The 20,435-nt window shown below is 33.8% G+C and overlaps 1 protein-coding gene across 1 annotated transcript in view; it reads left to right on the top strand.

Annotated features, from left to right (window-relative positions):
- Positions 1-20,435, top strand: part of LOC144236591 (protein O-mannosyl-transferase TMTC2) — a gene marked incomplete at its 3' end in the record, with an annotated part of 246,431 nt that overhangs the window by 207,560 nt on the left and 18,436 nt on the right. Inside the window, exon 4 of the mRNA XM_077770236.1 lies at positions 4,842-4,956. Coding sequence (XP_077626362.1) covers positions 4,842-4,956 — 115 coding nt within the window. The remainder of the gene's footprint in view (positions 1-4,841; positions 4,957-20,435) is intronic.

Below are 20,435 nucleotides of genomic sequence, written 5' to 3'. Positions count from 1 at the left end.
TGCTTTGTTAGGAATTTTTTCTTCTAAGTATAGTCCTTATTTAGATGTTTGAAATATCTTCTCCTAATGTATTAATGCATGTTTAACTTTGTACCTATTATCCCTCAATAATTAGAAGTCCTTAATTTTGGTATACTCAAATTCATCATTTTTTTAAACTTTTTGAGTTATATTTGAAGGTCTTTTTAAGGAGTCTCTTTTCCTTCCACAATATATTCTACCTATTCCTATTAGCTTTATTTTTTCACATTTAACTTTTAAAGCTATCTGGAATTTACCTTTGCATATGATAAGTATGGTGTAAAATCAAGTTTTATATTTCTCTTAGATGATGGTTAGAATACATTTACTGAGTTTACTGATAAACAATGTAAAAAGATTGAAGTTACATAGAATTTATTGTAGATTAATTTTGGGAGGATTAATGTTAAATAATTTTTATATTAATAGTGTTAAATTGTTCTACCCATGAGCCTTGGAATATTTCTCCATATTTTTCAAGTTTTGGTTTGGATAGCTTTAATTACTCAGACTAGCTACATTTAAGATTTGATCTGATATTAAAAAATGTTGACTTGATTGATATGGTCAAATTAAATTTTAAAAATGGCTACACTGATTGTCTTTAGGATGATTATATAGATATGAAATCATGACATTAATCCTTTTAAGATAGACTTTTTATAGTTCACTTTAATCTGTTTTCTTCTAAATCACATCTGTGATAGCTAAATTTTAATTTGTTGACTGGGAGTTGACTCCCAGTGGGATATTTTTAAATTTTAGATCATGTTCTATAGGATAGTTTTATATTTTTGGAAGTGATCTTTACTTTATGTTAGCATTGGGTTTTTGTAGCATTGATGCAAGAATCAATCACATTTAAATTTGAATGTGTGGAAATAGTGATAGCAGCTTTCACACCAAAAAAGTAAAAAAAAANAGTATGCAGCAATCTTAGTTTTGGCAGCTCTTATTTAAAAATCAACATTTTTTGGTAAACACAGGACTGAAGAACAATTATCTAAAGAAAAAGGGATTTTGATGCCTTAAATAATGATTTGGGGTGACACCCGAATGCTTACTGTTAATGTGAAATGAAATTTTGAGCTGATAGTTTGCCCTAAGGTCATCTGCCCACTTTATAGGAAGCCTGGGTGTGGTGAGCTGCCTGCTCCTCTTCAACTCTGAAAGAGTAGACTGGTCTGCAGGCAATAAATAGAAGCTTGAGGGGAAAAAAAGGGAGGAGGGTGGATTTTGAAAGGAATTGTTTTCATAGTGGAGTATGAAGCCTTTCAGCCTAAGACCATCAGGAATACATTGGTAGTAAAGAATTCGGCTTAATTACTACTTGTACTGAGGGAACAGGACATACTGGGCATCCTGAAGTTGTATCATAGGATTTGAACGTTGGTTGGGTGATTTGGGAGAGGTTCTAAAGAAGTGGGGCGTTCTCTGGATTGGATGCTGGAACAATTCTTTGACTGGATAAAGAAGCCATTCATTTAGGAAGAGAGAGGGATGTTTTTGGTGTTTTGTGGGTTGAACAGTGGCGTTTTTCTTTTTTGTGTTTAGTAAAATTATGAAGTAATCTTGTTTTGTCTCATTTATCATGGATTCAAAGTAACCTTGACTCAAGTTGGTATTCTGTAAGAATGTGTAATGTACAGTAGAAAAAAAATAGCCTGATGGTGAGAGTCTGATGAGTTCAGGACATCAAAGTCTATATTTCTCCTTCCCCCTGCCTTTTTTCCTTCCTTCCTCTTTAGTCCATAAGTAGGTAAGATGGTTTTAAAAATACATGCTTCATTTAGGAATTTTCTTGTTCTCATCCCAGTCACCTAGGGCAATGACTGATCATAAAGATGTTGGAGGCTTCTATCTGGACAGAAACTAAGAAACGTGGTATCAAATTATGGCTTTGCCACAGATAACCTTGCCAGTGATTTTTAATTCTGAGTGGTATTCTCACTTTGAAATCACTGTCTCCTTTGCTGCCTGTCCCAATGGAAGCCACCTTAGATCCTTTGTTTTTACTGTTCCCCTTACCTGGCATCACCAATCTTTGTAAGGCTGGGCTCCTTATCCTTTAGTCCTTAGACGTCACATCCATTTCCCTGTTTCTAAGATGTCCCTGTATAAATTGGCCTCATTCACACTACCTTGCTTTGTTTATTTTGTTTGTATCACTTATCATTCTTTGAAGTTAACTCATTCTCTGGTGTGGTTCTTCCTTCCTCACTCCTTTTCACATGCCACTTCAAACATAAGTTCCACGTGGGTGAGAGCTTCTATGTATGCACATGTCTGTGTGCCCAGCCCCTAATAAAGTTTTTGGCACTGACTAGGTGCTAGCAAATATCTGCTTAATAATTAGATATGTACATGAATGAATAAATGAACAACCAACTCAGTAAACATATTCTAAGCATAACTGTATATCTATTGACTATTAAAAAGAGAAACATTTGTTAGTATATTATTTAATTGAGATGTAAATTCCTGAAAAAATGATAGTCTGTCTGGAAATATGACTTAAAATATTCAAAGCAATTCTTTTCTTTTTTTCAAGCATCTGTATTCTAAGAGTATGGGTTGGATGAGATAGTATTGTAATGGTGTTTTCCTGTTTCTTAAATTAATACTTCAAGGCATTTCTGTGGAGTGATTCCAATATAAATATACTTTCATTAATAATGCCACAATCAAAGCAGAACTTCAGAAGAAGTGAAGTGAGTTGAAAACAACCTGACTGTTAGAAGTTTCCACGGAGCCATACTTTATTAATTTGGTAATGGTGATGGTAGGGGAAGTGGGACTGGATATAAAATACATGTGATACTATACGTATTAACTTTGAAGATAATTATAGCCTACTTTACTATATGCTTTTCCTACTACTTGATATTTCCTGTTACTGAATTTAGTTTTGGAACTTGTCAATATTATAAACTAATTCTATAGTATTTTAAAACTAAGTTTTACCTTTCAATTTAAGGATTCAGTCTTTCATGAATTCATAATGCCAAGGTCTGATTTGTAGTGTGTGAAAGCTGATTTGCAGTGAAAGATGAAATGTGCAATGAAAATCTTAGGTAGATGGTGGGAAAGGTTTGGAAGCCTCCAGCCTAGGATTGGAATTCCTGATCTATCACTTTTGTATTAACTTTGCTTAAGTTCTTTAGTGTCTCCAGGTCTGTTTCCTCACTCACAGAATAGATGGGGTATTTATGTACAGGACTGTGTTGAGAGCTCAGTGAGATGCTACTTTTCAAGGGTGTGGTGTGGCATGTGACTTTATTAAGTGATGAATAATTGTAAGTCCAGTGCTTTCCTTCTGTTTTCCATCAGAGGGAAAAGAAGTTATACGACTTTCCAAATATAGAAGATTATTATTCTCTGGAGTTAACATAATGGCATATAATGCATTATATTTGATATTGTTTCTATAAGCAATGCTTGACATTAAAAACTGCAAAAAGTACCAATCACAATAATATTAATGATAATAGCAAACATTTGTTAAATGTTTGCCACATGTCTTAATACCTTTAATCCTCATCACAGGACCCATAAAATACGAATTATTTTTCCTGTTTTACAGATTAGTAAATTAAGGCACAATGTTAAATTAGCAGGGTACACAGGCAATGTCATTACTGAAAGATTCTACACTTTTTTAGTCATTAAAAAATGATACCGCCAAATCCCTGATATTCTTCAGATACAGTCAGTAATTATCCAAATAAATATATCTTGACACATAAAAGCCTTCTTATCCCAGTCTTCTGTCTGTGAAGGATTCTGGTTTCAGGACTCAACACCCCATCTCCTTTTGGAAAGAAGACAGACAACAGAAGCATCCAGCTTTGAGCACTAAGTCTGCTTGAGAGCCATGCTGTATGCACAGTTGTTGATGGTATAGCTTTGGTCTTTTGAATGTTGAGAAATCATGATTACTTGGGGCGAAAAAGAAAGAGCATACAGGAAATGCAGATTTTTTAAAATTTTATTAAAGTTTATTTATTTTGAGAAAGACAGAGACAGCATGAGCAGGAGAGAGGCAGAGGGAGGGAGAGGGAGAGGGAGAGGGAGAGAGAGAGAGAGAAGAGAAGAGAATCCCAAGCAGCACAGATGCGAGGCTTATACTCATGAAATCGTGAGATCATGAACTGAGCCGAAACCATAAACCAGATGCTTAACCAGCTGAATAAACCAAGTACCCCAAAATACAGATTTATTTTAAAATATTATGTGTGAAAATACCAAGACACTAGTTTTCCCACAAATAAATGTATTAGCAAGGAACATATAAAAGAACATTGTATCTGAATGAACCATATATATTTAACTGTTTTAAGAAGTGTAATGATTATTAAGCCTCTTTATAGATTTAGTCTTAGTCATCTTGTTTTATATGCTGTTCTTTTATGTCATTTTTCAGTTTTATCATATTTGAATGAAATCTTTATTTATTTCATGGTTATTTCTTACAGTTCTGGTTCAGTAAGTTTACTCAAGCCATGTGGACCCCTACTGAAATTTGAAAGAGCATGAAGTCTTTGTAGGTGATCTTAAGATAACATTGTTCTTGGCCTTATGATGAACTGCATATGTATATCAGCTTTGAGACATAATAATTACTTTAAATTTTTTAAGGCTTCGATTATATTTAATCTCATGGTTTGATGAAATGTTGGAGTATAAAGGAAATAAATTTTCCTTCTTAAAAATGTTTTATGAAGGTTTGCTCTCCCTGTGGTACTTCCTGACACCCTGATATTATGTCATGTATAATTGGATTGACGCTCAGCCTGAATACTTCTTTCTCTTCTTGGCAGCATGGGGTAACCTTGGAAATGTTCTGAAGAGTCAGAGCAAAATTTCTGAAGCTGAAAGCGCCTATAGAAATGCTTTGTACTACCGTAGCAACATGGCTGACATGCTTTATAATTTGTGAGTATGCATTACTTTCTCTGGTTTGGTTCATCTTTGAAACCTGTGGTGACAGACTATTGATTTAACTGCTGGAAATGGAAATGATGATAGCTGTTTTTCTGAAATAGTCTTTTCATTAATCATGTCTGTGAGAATAGTAGGTGATTAGCATTTGTGATTTCTTTGTTTTGGGTCTCTGCATTGATGTTCGTGTCTACTGATATATGGTTGAAGTTTTTTGAAGTACCATGCCATAGAACATAAAAATTGGTTTAAATGCTTTCAGGTGTTTTGTTTTGTTTTGTTTTTTTATAAGTTTTCTCCATTAATACTTAGGATCAGAAAATAAGGTCGCTATGTATGATACTTCATATAATCAGTATTTTCATTATTATCAAACAAAGAATTGTTTGTGTCAAAGCATATACAGAACATGTAGTAAATCTGGGGAGTTGTCAAATAAGATAATGTGGTTTAAGAGCCCTCCCCGTGCACAGGTTCTGGTAATTAAGTTAGAGTATCTATGTATGTCAGGTTGGAAAAATCCCTTGGGGAAAATTTTGCTGTTTTTTGACAGGAAAGAAGATATAGTAAGATATTAATGAATACATGCAAAACCCAAATATCTTCTTTGTCTCATTTGTGACACTTTTTTGTTTGCAAGTAATAGAAACTTCGTTGAAAGTTGCTTAAACACAAAAGAGAATTTATTAATTCGTATAATTGAAAATTTCTGGAGTTGATTAAATATAGGCACAGTTAGATCCAGGTATTTTACATTTCAGAAATTTGTCTTCATTTTCTGTATCCAATTTCCTTTGGATTCACTCCTTTCTCTGTGGAACTCTCTATCACTTGGAAAGATGCTTGTACACCTTTATGTATATAATATCATGACCCTTTTCTCAGAAGAGGTTGCCTTGGCATCTGTTAATTCTGGAAAAAGGCCTTTGACTGACCCTTCTGAGGTTGTGTATCCGGTCTTGTGTGAACCATGGGGCAGGGGCAGCAAGACACCTCCTTTGGCAGGGCCTCCATAGTTAGAATGGTTTGGAGGAGGATCAAGTCCCTGTAGGAAGGGACCAGACATAGTCACTTGGCAACTTAATTTTTAATATGTGTTTATATTCTGGTTACATCTAAATCTTTTGTACTGGCTAAATCTAAATGAACAGATAGAAAAAATAGAAATGAATAAAAGTAAATTTTAAAAAATCTGTATTTTTAAGAAGCAGCAGACAAGGTGAGCTCAGTTTAACTTCCTGTTTCTAAACTGACCTTATATTCAAACCCCCAGACTTTAACACCGGGATCTCAGTCTCCTGACCTATGGTCTAAATTAGCTCAGCACGTGTTTTGTGTTGACATGCATAGTGTTTAATTTTCTTTCTTTACCTGGAATGTAGTCAGATGAGGCACACCTCTCCAGTTTGTATTATCCCGGACACTTGCTTTCAACTGTTTCTAGCTTCACCATGTACATTACCATAATTTTTCCTGAAATAAATGTTTCCATCTTTTTTTTTACTTGAATGACTATATCTAGATTTGCCTACAAAGGCTTTCCCCATGTCTGTTTCATCTAAATTATGTCATGTTACTTTATTACTGATTAGTAGTATTTTTATTTCATGAAAAAAACCCTTATCAGTTTGATAAATGTATACAAATGTTTTTTTTTTCTTTTTTTTTTCTTTTGCATCTGACAGTAACTTTGTCAAAGGGACCCCTTGTCCTGTAATATGGGATGCCAATTTTCTTCTGGCGCCCATTCCTCAGTTTTTCAAAGGACAGAGTAAGCTGACCAACCAAAACCTCTTCACTGAGCTTATTTTTCTCTTTCTTAAAGAACCTACAGCCAGTAGTTTAAGGTTACCTACCTCCTGGTGGTATCTGGCATGGGTTGAAAGAAGAAGGAAATGTATCTACCTAGACTTACCCTTTGCTGAGAAGAGAAATTTATTCAGTTAGACAAATACACTTTACATGTAATTTAAAACCTGCATCTTATAACTTCCTCTGTGGTTATATATTTGAACTATTACAGAATGAATAGACCTCCCCAAATCCAAATGAAAAATCTTTGCTGGAAAAGTGGTTATTAACAAGATAAGGTTTTTTCCCCTTATTTATAAATGAAATACAGCATAAATGCCATACATAGTTCCAAAATATTTTTTATTAATATGGCAAGATTTTTAAACTACACTTAACTGTTAGGTCACATGGAAAGGCTTAAATTCCATAAGAAATGTTATCAATGATTTTAAAGTATTGGAATATAAAACCCATGTGTTTGATAGAATTCTGATACCAAATAATTATATTTCAAAAGAGGTGAATTCTTCATTGATTTATTTTTACTTTTTTANTGCGGGGCTCGAACCCATGAACCGCGAGATCATGACCTAAGCGAAAGTCGGACGCTTAACCGACTAAGCCACCCAGGCGCCCCTTTTATTAAATTTTTTTAAATTTATTTATTTTGAGAGAGAAAGAGAGAGCACGAGCATGGGTGCATGCACACAAGTGGGGAAGGGGCAGAAACCGAGGGGAAAAGAGAATCCCAAGCAGGTTCCACAATGTCAGCACAGAGTCTGATGCGAGGCTTGATCTCACAAACCAAGAGATCGTGATCTGACCCAAAAACAAGTAGTATGCTTAATTGACTCAGGCACCCATTAATTTTTGGTCAGTTATTAGTAAAATGCACCAAGACAGATATTTTATAGCCTATAATATTATAAATATGTCTGGTATCATATGTCCCTCAGAGCAAACTTTTGTTTATGGTTTTGTTTTTTCTGTTTATTTACATAGTTAGGAAAAAAGCCAAGTTTTCTCATGGAACATTTAGAGACTATCTAACAATAAAAAGTTTTTCTTTTAACGCATAGATGCTATTTTTATGACATAATTTTCTCTGATATACAGAGATTGCTCCTTGTTCTGTTTCAATTTTGAAGGAAAAGAAATGTGCTTTGCTCAGTTTTATCAGTCAGCTTAACCTGATACCACTCCTTTGTGGTAGTAGCAGGCATTAATCACATTCATATCCTCAGTTACAATTATATCTCTTAAAGATGTTTTATGACCAAATCCTGAAATAATGAACCTATTTATGTAGTTGGCATGCAGTACTCTTATTAATGAATTTTAGAAACTTTGGAGAATCATGCAAGCTCCTGTTATGTCCTGTAGTTAAATTTTAATCAGAAACAAAGATTCCCCCCCCCCCACTTTTTTTTAAACAACTTCATTGTTTATGAATCTACTTGCTTTGGAAACTACTGACAAAATTTCACGGTGCTAAGAATTTTTATTAGGGAAATGATCTGTAGGCATACATTATTATGTAACTTCAAAACAGTGATTAACAAAGTGAGGTTCACTACCACTGGCCAGATACAGGATAATTCTAGGAGATCAGAGATAATCTTTAAATTAATCCCTATGATTTTATTTTTATGTTTATAGTTTAAAAATATAACTAGCTCATCTAAATGCTCTAGGTGGGGATAGAAGGAAGAAAAGATGATATGAGAAAACAAGTAAGCAATAATATAAATGATATGTGGTTATATCTGAAGTTTAGGGAACATTTCATTAAAAGATTTTGAAACTTTGAGGATATTTTTCTGCAGCATTAATATGAAGTTATATCTGAGAAGTGTATGCATACAAGTTATATTGCCTATTTATAAATTAATGGGGTAATTTTAATTTTTTTCTCCGTTAACAATTATTTGAATTACCTGTTTGTGCCAAGCACTCTTAGTTCTTTACATATGTTATAACAGCTTATCTTCAAATGAGGTCTTCAAAATGAGGAAAATGAAACTTAGGTAATTTGTGTTGGATCACACTAATACAAGAGATACCAGTATTTGAACTTAAGATGTTCTGACTCTATACCCATGCAGTCATAGTATTTCTTCTCAGCAGAGATTAACCAAGGGCATGGGAAAAAGCTTCAGTATATATCTTTTAAACCCAGAAAAAAATTAATTCTAACTACTTTTACATATAGAAATAAACTACTTGTAATCACATCTAATAGAGTTATTATTTTTTAATGACAGTTACTAAGTTTACTGAACTTTTGCTGTAGAATTTTGTTAGAATGATCATGAGTTTGCACAACTGAGCTAAGAATTGCTTTCACAGAGAGTGCTACAGAAATTGCTTTAAATTGCCTAACTCCATTATTTTAAGGTTTTGATATCACTTCAATCCATGCTTACAGATAATAATCAGATATGTGAAATTTGTATGCAATTCTACTTAAAAAAATGAGATGTAATTGAAATAGAATATTGGTTTCAGGTGTACAACATGATTCACTATGTGTATGTATTAAAGAGATCACCACAATAAGACTAGTTAGTGTCACTAAACATGGTTACAATATTTTTTTTCTTGTCATGAGAGCTTCTACTTAGCAAATTTCTCTTTGCAACTTTCAGATATGCAACACGTTGTTATTAGTTATAGTGGCCATGTTGTACAGACGCTCCCCATGACAAATATATTTTATGAGCAGAAGTTTATACCTTTTGACCCCCTTCACCCGTTTTACCAGACCCCCATNAAAGCGAAGGTGTGGTACATTGATTGCATAGCCTTATATTCAGCCTTTTATTCATACTGCTATAGTTATTAAAATCCATTATTTCACACAAGTAATCTTAAGACCAGTATAACAGATCTGTATTATGATGTTGGTTTCTCTTTTCATGTATAATAAATTTCAGGGATAAAGCAGATAGGCCATTGCTCAGTGATTTATACTGTCAAATTTTATAAATATAGAGTTGACTTTCAACCTTCTAGCAGCACTACTCGCTGCCTCTGAAATATAATTGATTTCTAGCCTGAAAAATACTCATTGTTCTTTCAGTGTTGTTATAGATTTGTCCTAGCAGTCTGTTCCAAATGATACTTAAACAAGTAATTCAATAGAACATTGAATATTTCATTAGGTACTAAATTTCAGGGTGCAGATAATAAATTTAATGTGGTTTAATCAATTCTTGATTATCTTACATAACAGAGGGGATCATTTCTGTGGACAATAGAGATTTTGCCACCATAAGTTAGTTGCCAGTTTTATTCTATCTTGTAAGAACCTAAGTAATCATCTAATATGAGAAGCCAGGAGAGGAGCAATAAAATAATTTAAGGAAATAGAAAGTGTTAATGAAGTAGACTATTGTGAAGCAGTGGGAAGTAATAAATAAGTATAAGAGCATGTTCTTTAAAAGATCAACAGTTGTGGGCAAGGGTAGTATATGACCAAATAGAAAATCTCAAGTATATAAAAGAGAATTAGAAAGAGGCTACAACCAGATGTATAGGAAGCTTAAAATAACAAAACATTAGTTATATATATATATATTCATATATATGAAAATCTTAGTGACATGAATGCTTTTTTGCGAAAATATAAATGATCAGTATTAGCCCAAGAATAAGTAGGCAATTGGAATCAAAAACCTTGAAAAATTTGAAAAGCCATATTAAAGAATTTTCTCAACAAGGAACCAGGTTAAGGCATTTGACAAATGTGTTCTATCAAATCTTCAGTCAAGTGATATTTCTTGTGTGAGTTACACTTCTCATTTATTTTTGTGAAGCTAGAGAAACTGATGGCAAAAAGTCTGACTATATTTTTTTTTGACTATATTTAACACCAAAAAGCAAAGGAGAATAATGACAATAGTAACAACAGCAAACATCAAAATACCCCAAAAAACAAAAAACAAGCTCATACACCAAAAGTAGAAAAACAACAAAATAACAGGACTGCCAGTTACACTTATGAATATAAATGTAGACATATCCTAAAATTAATAGAATGGATATAGCAGCATATTAAAGATTAAAAAGCATTGCTATCAGATGGGATTTATTCTAAGATTTATAATGGGGTATTCAATATTACAATTCAGTTATTATACTCTTTCAATTTAAAAAGTCGGAAGAGGAAAAAATTATGGTCATCTCTAGAAATGCTAAGAAGGACTTTGATCAACATGTGCTTCATAAATAATGAATAAACTTATAAATAAGTAAGTCTTATAATAAACTAGAATAAATACATACTTCTGTTACATAAAGAATATTGACCTAAAGTTAATAGCAACAACACATTTAATATTCAAGTACAGCAGTCATTTCCATTTCCGTTCAGTTTCCTGAAATAGTGACAATTTTTTATTGGTCATTGTTTCTCTTACACAGTTGTAATTGTACTTGTTGATTTTATAAACGAATTACTAAATCTATATCAGAGCAAGGAAGATCCTATTTATCAATATAAGTAATAAGATTAGCAATGGGAATTAGATAAACACATTTTTGGAATTGTATAAGTGTATTTTAATCATTATCATGAAATGACTCCGGGTTACCATCTTGAATTGGACATCTAGAGTTGTATTTTCTTGCAATTTCAGAAGCAAACACATTTACATTCAGTTGGTTTGTGTACAGTCAATTGGTTTAGTTTCTTAGGACTGCTAGAGCAAAGCACCACAAACTGGCTAGCTAAAAACAATAGAAATTGATTTTGTCATAGTTCTGGAGGCTAGCAGTCTGAAATTAAGGTATCCACAGGACGATGTCCCTCTGAAACCTGTAGTGGAATCCTTCCTTGCTTCTCTCTCATGGTTTGCTGGCATACTTGGAGTTTCTTGGCTTGCATCTGCGAACCTCCAATCTCTGTGTTTGTCCTCATGTGGTCTTCTCCCTGCTCATTCTCTTCTAAGGTTACCAGTCATAATGGATTGCGGGCCCAACCTTGTTAAATTAACAAGTTACATCTGCAGTATCCCTGTCTCCAAATAAGGTCATATTATGAGGTATTGGAGGTTAGGACTTCATGTCTTTTTTTTTTTGGCAGAGACATAATTCAGCCAGTAACAGCTGCCTCTTGAAAGTTTCCATTTGAGAGAGACCAGACAGTAGTTTTTCATGGAGGAGAGGATCAGATAAAAGAATTCTTGATGAAGCCAAATGTTTGCATAGAATTTAAGTGAGTTTATGTATCTCATGCTGTCAAGAACCTTTAGGAGGAAGCAATTTAAGAGGATATAGCGGTGAGAGAAATGTGGGGTGCAGAGTTATCACAGGTCTGATTCTACTGAGATGTTTATTTGTTCATTCAGGGCCATTGCAAATCCCTGAGAGGTGAGAAGACTCAGAGATTACAGAATAGAAGTGGTGTGACTACTTGACATGGAGCTGAGCCATTCTTATACTCCATGGCAAACAAGGCATGAGAAGCCCATAGTATGAAGACTGGTGGAAATAAAGGGAAAGGAACCTTTGGCCAAATGGCTAGACTTCAGGACAGGGTTTCCTGCCAGGTTCCATTGGTGTGTGTGGGTGTGTGTGTTAAGGATGGAGGGAGGTGTCCAGGGGATATTAGGTAAGCAGTCTCCCAAAATAGAGAATTCAGAAGACACTATCAATCAGGAGTGCCTGAAAGTGCTTGTCATGTGTAAAGTAAATGTCCCTGAGAGATTTTTGGTAAAATTCCATTGGCTTGAGGACACTAGGACTCTGGATACATAATTCATGGGGCTCTTTATTGATTTCTGCAATGACATGGTGCAGCCTACCAGTACCTGCTTGTTCTCAAGGCAAAAGCCAGGCCTACTACTTATTATATACTTTGTTTTAATTGATAATTTTCACCATTCAATACACAAATATAATCTTGTAAAACATTGAGATAGTACTGAATAGAGTAAAACATAAAAGTTTCTAATTATTGCATTTCTTTTTTTTTAAGTTTATTTATTTTTGACAGAGAGCGAGCACAGGCATCCGGTTGGGGGAGGGGCAAAAGAGAAAGAGTTTAGAGGGAGAATCCTATACAGGCTCTGCATCGCCAGCATGGAGCCCGATGCGGGGCCCAAACTAATGAACCACGAGACCATGACCTGAGTCAAAAACAAGAGTTGGAACCATAACCAACTGAGCCACCCAGGTGCCTCTAATGATTGCATTTCTTAACCTCCTTTTCCTTACCTTACGATACATCTCAGATTTTCATAAGTATGTATATATGCATTTATACATGCAGTTATGCATACATATTTTTAACATTTTTCTCCTGCATATATGTGTCACCATTGATTTTTAAATTTGTGTGTGTGCAGATGTGTCAAAATGTGCATTACCCTCTCCATTGTGATTTACATTGAATAGTTGTTACTGGCATGTCCAATAGGATGATTTAAAAACTATGCTAGTTCATTATCCATCTCTCTAATTACAGATGGAGGTAAACAAATTTTCTTATGTTTATTGGTTTTTGTAATTTTACTAGGAACTAATTATTTATATTTCTTGCCAAGTTGTATAAGTGACATTTTTTTTTGTTTTGTGGGGTTTAAAATAACGTGTCCCGTGCACTTATATACATATACACAAAAATCAATTTTGCAAATATTTTCTCCTAGTTTTTACCTGTCTTTTAACTTTTCTTATAGTGTTTATTGTATATAACTTGAATTTATATACATAACATATATATATATACATGCATACATATATATGTACATAAACACAAGTCCTTTCNCCTTCACAAACTAATATTAAAAAAAAAAAAACTATATATTTTTTAAATATTTTTAAGAATTATTTTTGAGGGTTTCTTTGGGGAGGGGGTCCTTAATCTACCCAGGACATATTATTTTTGTATTAAGGTATGTTATTTTTTCTAATGAATATTAACATCACCCTAGTAACTTATTGAGGAGTTGTCACATAGACTAAATTCCTGTGTCAATATGGAATCATTGTTGTGGACTTTATTCTGGTCTTGTGGCAACTCACAGCAAGAACAAACTTTTATTTGCTATAACTTATACTAAATTTCATTTTTAGTGAAATTTCATTCACGTTTCACATTCTTGTTTTTTATTTTCTAACACTTCTTGATTATTCTTGTGTATTTTCTGTTTAATGTGGATGAGATCATAGCCTTGTTAAATTGCATTAGAAGTCCAGTAACAGCATGGTTGGGTAGCTCAGCTGGTTGAACTTCTAACTCTTGAGCTCAGATCATAGTCTCAGGGTCATGAGATCAAGCCCCTGTGTCTATCTCCTGGAGTCTCCTTGGAATTCTTTCTCCCTTGGTCCCTCCTCTGTGTTCTCTCTCTCTCTCAATCTCTCTCTCTCAAATAAATAAATTAAGTAATAAATAAGTAAATAAAGTGTGTCCAGTTGGGCTTTGACTGGTTATGCAGTGAAAATATATCAAAGTGAGGAGAACTGTCACACTTTGAAGTTTCCCTTTCAGACGTATATGTTGCTACGTTTATTACAATTTAAAATTTTCCCTTCATTAACATTTTATATTTTTTTCATAAACATCTCACATATTTGCAGTTGATTTTTTCTGCCTAGTATTGCAAATGTGTTTACTTCTTTTTTTTTATTCAAGTATAGTTAACATGCAGTGTTATATTAATTTCAGGAATACAGTATAATGACTCAACAATTCTAGTAATCACTGAACATTAATTAATTCAACATTAACTAATCAATTCAACATTAATCAGTGCTTCTCAAGATAAGTGTACTCTTAAATGTTTTTTAAATGTTTGTTTATTTTGCGGGAGAGAGAGAGAGAGACCGAGTGTAGGCATGAGAGGGGCAGAGAGAGAGAATCTGAAGCAGACTACAGGCTCTGAGCTGTCCAGCACAGAGTCTGTCACGAGATTCGAACTCATTGAACTGTGACATCATGACCTGAGCTGAAGTCAGACACTTCACTGACTAAGCCACCCTGGCACCCCAAGATGAGTGTACTCTTAATCTCCTTTATTTCACTCATTCCCCTACCCACCTTCTCTCTGGCAACAATCTGTTCCTTGTCTGTATTTAAGAGTCTGGTTTTTTTGTTTTGTTTTGTTTTTTGTTTTGGTCTCCCCTCTTTCTTTAAACTTGCTGCTTTGTTTTGTTCTTTAAATTCCACACATTAGTGAAATCACATGGGATTTGTCTTTCCCTTATTATGTTATTAAGCAGGCCCATTCATGTTGTTGCAAATGGCAAGATTTCATTCTTTTTTATGGCTGAGTAATATTCCATTGTATCTAGATACTACATCTTCTTTATCTCTTTATCTATTAATGGACACTTGGATTGATCCCATATCTTGGCAATTGTAAATTATGCTGTAGTAAACATTAGGGTACATATTATCTTTTTGAATTAGCATTTTCATAATCTTTGGGTGGGTACCCAGTAGTGGAATTGCTTCATCATATGGTAATTCTATTTTTAATTTTTTGAGGACCATCCATACTGTTTTCCACAGTGACTACCCCAATTTATATTCCCACCAACAGTATATAAGGACCCATTTTTCTCTATATGCTTGCCAATGCTTATTATTTCTTGTATTGTTGATTTTATACATTTGACAGGTGTAAAGTAATATGTCATTGTGGTGTTGAGTGAGGTTGACCATCTTTTCAAGGGTCTATTGGCCATTTGCATGTCTTCTTTGGAACAATGTCTATTCAGATCCTCTCCCCATTTTATAATGGGAATATTTGTGGGTTTTTGGAGTTGAGTTGTATAAGTTCTTTATCTGTTTTGGACATTAATCTCATATCGGATATATCATTTGTAAATATCTTCCCCCATTGGGTCAGTTGCCTTTTTGTTTTATTCATGGTTTCCTTTTCTGTTCAAAAGCTGTTATTTTGGTATGGTCCCAATAGTTTAAAATATTTTTGTTTCCTTTGTCATAGGACATGTAGCTAGAAATCTCCACCTGATGTCAAAAGAAATTACTGCTTGTGTTTTCTTCTAGGTATTTTATGGTTTCAGCTCCCATATTTAGGTCTTTAATCCATTTTGAGTTTATTTTTGTGTTTGGTGTTAGAAAGTGCTCCAGTTTCATTCTTCTGCATGTAGCTGTACAGTTTTCCCAACACCATTTGTTGAAGAGACTTTTTCCCTTTGGGTAGTTTTGACTTCTTTGTCATAGATTAATTGGCCTTCATGGCACTGTGAATTTACTTCTGGACTCCATTGTATCCATTGAGCTGTGTATCCATTTTTGTCCAGTACCATACTGTTCTGACTGCTACATTTTTTAGTATATCTTGAAATCTGGGATTGTGATACCTCCAGCTTCTTCTTTTTCAGTATTGATCCTGAGTCTTTGTGGCTCAATACAAATTGTAGGATTATTTGCTCTAGTTCTATGGAAAATGTTGTTGGCATTTTGATAGCAATTGCATTAAATGTATAGTTTGCTTTGAGTTGTATGGACATTTTTAACAGTATTTATTCTTCCAATCCATGAACATGGAATATCTTTCCATTTGTTGATGTAATCTTTGGTTTCTTTCATTAATGTTTTCTAGTTTTTGGAGAACAGGTTTTTCCTCCTTCGTTAAGTTTATTACTAGATATCTTATCCTTTTGGGTGCAATTATAAATGGGATTCTGCTACTTATTATTATTGTATAGAATTACAGCAGATATATGTGTATTAATTGTGTATCCTACAACTTTATTGGATTCATTTATCAGATCTAATAGTTTCTTGGTGGAGTCTTTACAATTTTCTATATATACTATCATGTCATCTGCAAATAATGAAAGTTCACTTCTGCCTTCCCAATTATGTATATATATTTCTTAATATTCTTGAAAATTATTTTTGTTAATGTGAATTAAATTTTTCCCCTTCATTACATTTTAAATTCATTGTTCTGATTGTTTAGATACTTTTTTTCTAAATATGCCTGATTCCAAGTTTTTCTTGTTGTGGCTTAATCATGTATCGTAATTTTGGGGCGCCTGGGTGGCTCAGTCGGTCAAGCATCCGACTTCAGCTCAGGTCATGATCTCACGGTCCATGGGTTCGAGCCCCGCGTCGGGCTCTGTGCTGACAGCCAGCTCAGAGCCTGGAGCCTGTTTCAGATTCTGTGTCTCCCTCTCTGCCTGACCCTCCCCTGCTCACACTGTGTGTCTCTCTCTCTCTCTCTCAGAAATAAATAAAACATTAAAAAAAATTAATTTTAGTTGAAGGTTCTTTCTTGTATTTTCCCAAATATATCATATTCTGTTTTGCTAAGAGGCTTCTGTGCATACTATTTATTTTTCCATGTAAATTTTTCACCGTCTTCTTCCCTTCTGACCACTTTCCATTCTTTTTACCAGGCTGATAATTATATGTTCTTTGTGACTTGGCATAAGTAACACTACCTGGGAAAATTTCTTGATACCTTTTGTATTTTCAGAGTTGGAAGATAAGTACCCTTCCCAAATCTCACCATAGCATCTAATACTTGGCCCTTTTTAGCGTGGATCATATTTACATTTGTGATGTGTTGCCCTTAATTACAGTGTAATTTCTTTAAGAGTCAGGCATTGCTTAGATACTATTCTACTCCTGATACCAAGTATAATGACAGGCACATGGGCTTTAATTTATGTATATGTTGGATTAATAAGCTAATGAATTAGTGAGTTAAATGAGTTAAACTATTGATATGTTAATAAACCAATAAATGAATTCATAAACTAATAAGCAAGTTGATTAATGAGTATACTACTGAATGAAAATAAATCATCTAAGTTCAAGTTTGTTAGACAACACCCCTGTGTCATGCTCATTGCACCTAGCTAATCCACTTTCCCAGCTAGTGTTACTACTGCCCATGTCCATTTATCTGATTCTTCATAGTGATGTCTTCCACAACTTTTAAATTTATACTCATCTGTATATCTATATATCTATTTTTGTGAAGAGTCACTGTCCAAAAAAAATTTTGTCTCTATAAATCCCTGTTTACAGACCTTTCTTCTAAGTCACACTACTTGCCATTCTATGCATACTTTCACATTTAGTGTATTCAGTTGTTTTGTAATAATAGTCAAGACACATTATCACTTTATACTTGCTAGCTTCAGACCCACCATCTTCTGTGGCTCACTGTGCATACCTTTTCTGTGATTCACTGTGAGTTGATCTTACAGTTTAGATCACAAGGTGAAATCTGTTTTCTTGTCATTCTAAATTCCCCAATTTTTATAACACCTATGTCAAAACATAAACCCAGTTTCATAAATTTCTGAGAAAGAATGAGCAATTATTAAGTTTAATTAATATTGGTAGTATCATCTCAGTACATTTATACATGAGCACATTTCCAAGTTCATGTGTTGGAAATAAGGATTCATTAATTGACATGACAAATATTGAATGACCTCAGAGTTATAGACATTGTATTAAAAGGTGGGGATAAGCTGACAGAGTGTATAGTTTCTGCTGTCAGGTAACTAGTAGTTTGGATTTAAAAATAAGTAATGAAGTAGCATCTTTTCTAAGGGATAAGCGGGTATTATTATGAGAAGGCAGAGATGGACCTAACTCAGCCTGGACAAAGAGAAAAAAATAAGACAAGACAAGAAAAGAAGAGTCCTATTAGGAAGAGAAATTAATAAGATGTTTGGGGCAAAATCATTCAGTTGTGACTAAGTTAAGTTTCAGATGACCATTGGGCATCCTCTAGGGAGCTAGAATGTGTTTTTACAGCTCGTGAGCCCACTCTGAGTTAGGTTTTGGCATTGTAATTATGTAAGTATGTAGGTTGAAACTTTAACTTGTATGTGTGTAATATATATAAAGATAAATGAAAAGAGAGACCATGAATGAAATCCTGGGGGATACCAGTATTTAAAGAGCTTGGTAGAAGAAGAGGAACCATAAACTATGTTGAAGGAGAAGGAAAGAAGACTGGGGTGTTTGATGTCATTGATGCTGATGAATAGGACAGCTAGAAGGGAAAAAAGGGCCAAAGAGCATGTACTGTAAAGAACTTCAGTATTTGTATGGATTTTTTATATCCCCATAGGAAAAAAAAAATAATGACATCTATCATGGGTCTAGAAACTTGGATATATTATTTACTTCTCTTGAATGTAGTAGTGCATTTTGTCATCATGAAGCTACAGGATATCCCAGAGGATAATTTTATCCTATGAACTGCATGGACACAATGACCAAAGAACTGGACTTCACGTGAGGAGCTCCTTGGTTGCTGGGGGTATAAATCATTTATGTTGTTGTTTCTAGCATGGAGTGAAGGCTCGACACCTCCTTGGTACTCAAAGCATCCTTTTGAATAGATTTATTCGAACCACTTACTATTCCACACTCATTTCTTTTATAGCAATGGAAAGGACACATTGTGGTATTGGTGTCTAGGATTCTCTGATGGAACAAACTGTTAAGCCTTGCCCTCCCCACCAGAATCCAAAGTAAAAATGGGGGAAATGGAATCCTTTAAGAAATTGAAGTCTGGCAAGAAAAAGAAAGATTGAATCATTCCTTTGCCCATTTGTATTACAGGTTTCCTATTACAAATGTAATTTTAAAATGGCACTGTATGGGTCATGCTTTTCCATGTAGAAATATACATTCAGGAGTAATTGTGTAGAGAGAGTTAAACTACTTTCCATGTTAGAAAAATGATGAAAGGCATTTTTCTGAAATCTCATTAAAATGGCCTTTAATTTTGTAATCATTTTCATCCAGAGTTCTGTAGGTAAATTTGAGGACATGTATTAGTCCATAAAATAGGTTTATAAAGAAGTTCATAATCACATCCTGTTTTAATGCCTTTTGTTTGGTTTAACTTTAAAACTGATTGAAAGTTGTTGAAATGGCCAGGAGATTTTTTTTTTTTTTTTTTTTTTTCCCTGTGTTGTTTGTCCTAAAATTATGCTCATGTGAAAAGTAGAGGCTGATATGCAGCAGAATTTCAAGTAAATTAATTTCAGTTTTCTCAGAGGGAGGCTTTGCATTATGAAAAAAACGTATCTTTTTTCCCCTGCTCCTGAAGAAAAATGAACAGATGTAAATTTGTTATTTGTGTAGTTCCAATCAGTCCTCTGCAGATTTCCAATTACTGTGACTTCAGAATTATTTCCTAGACACACTAGGAAATATAGTAATATTATCTTCTATTTAATTTATTTTTTCTCTTACACAAAACCTAACTGTGGTTTTGCCTATATAGAGAAGTTGCTTAAAGTTTAATCGAAGTTTGAGGCCATCTGGATATTAAGATGTTAATGAATCTTAAAAATTAATATGTTGTCATCTACTGTTTATTTTTGTCTTTCTTATATGTTGTTCATATAAATAGTATTATTTCTATGGCCAGATTTTATCTCCTGTTACTTCTCTCAATTATTTGTTTCAGAGACTTGCATGAGGGCTTCTAGCCGAGCCTGTGTATACTGTAGCCTGTCTACCACTCACCCTAGTTACCCTTCCCTTGATTCCTTTTTATTTTAACATTAGATTTATCACTTTCTAGTGAACTATATAATTTCTTGTTTAATTATATAGAGTGAGATTAAAATAAATAAAAATTTAGAATTTATTTTGTATATTGCTAACATGTAAAGCCACGAAGGGAGTATTTATGTATACATCCTAAGTGCCTAGC

The sequence above is a fragment of the Crocuta crocuta genome, unplaced genomic scaffold (genome assembly GCF_008692635.1).
Source record: "Crocuta crocuta isolate KB4526 unplaced genomic scaffold, BGI_CrCroc_1.0 scaffold317, whole genome shotgun sequence".
NCBI lineage: Eukaryota > Metazoa > Chordata > Mammalia > Carnivora > Hyaenidae > Crocuta > Crocuta crocuta.
Note: the sequence above shows the minus strand (reverse complement) of the source record. Positions and strands in the feature narration are given on the sequence as shown.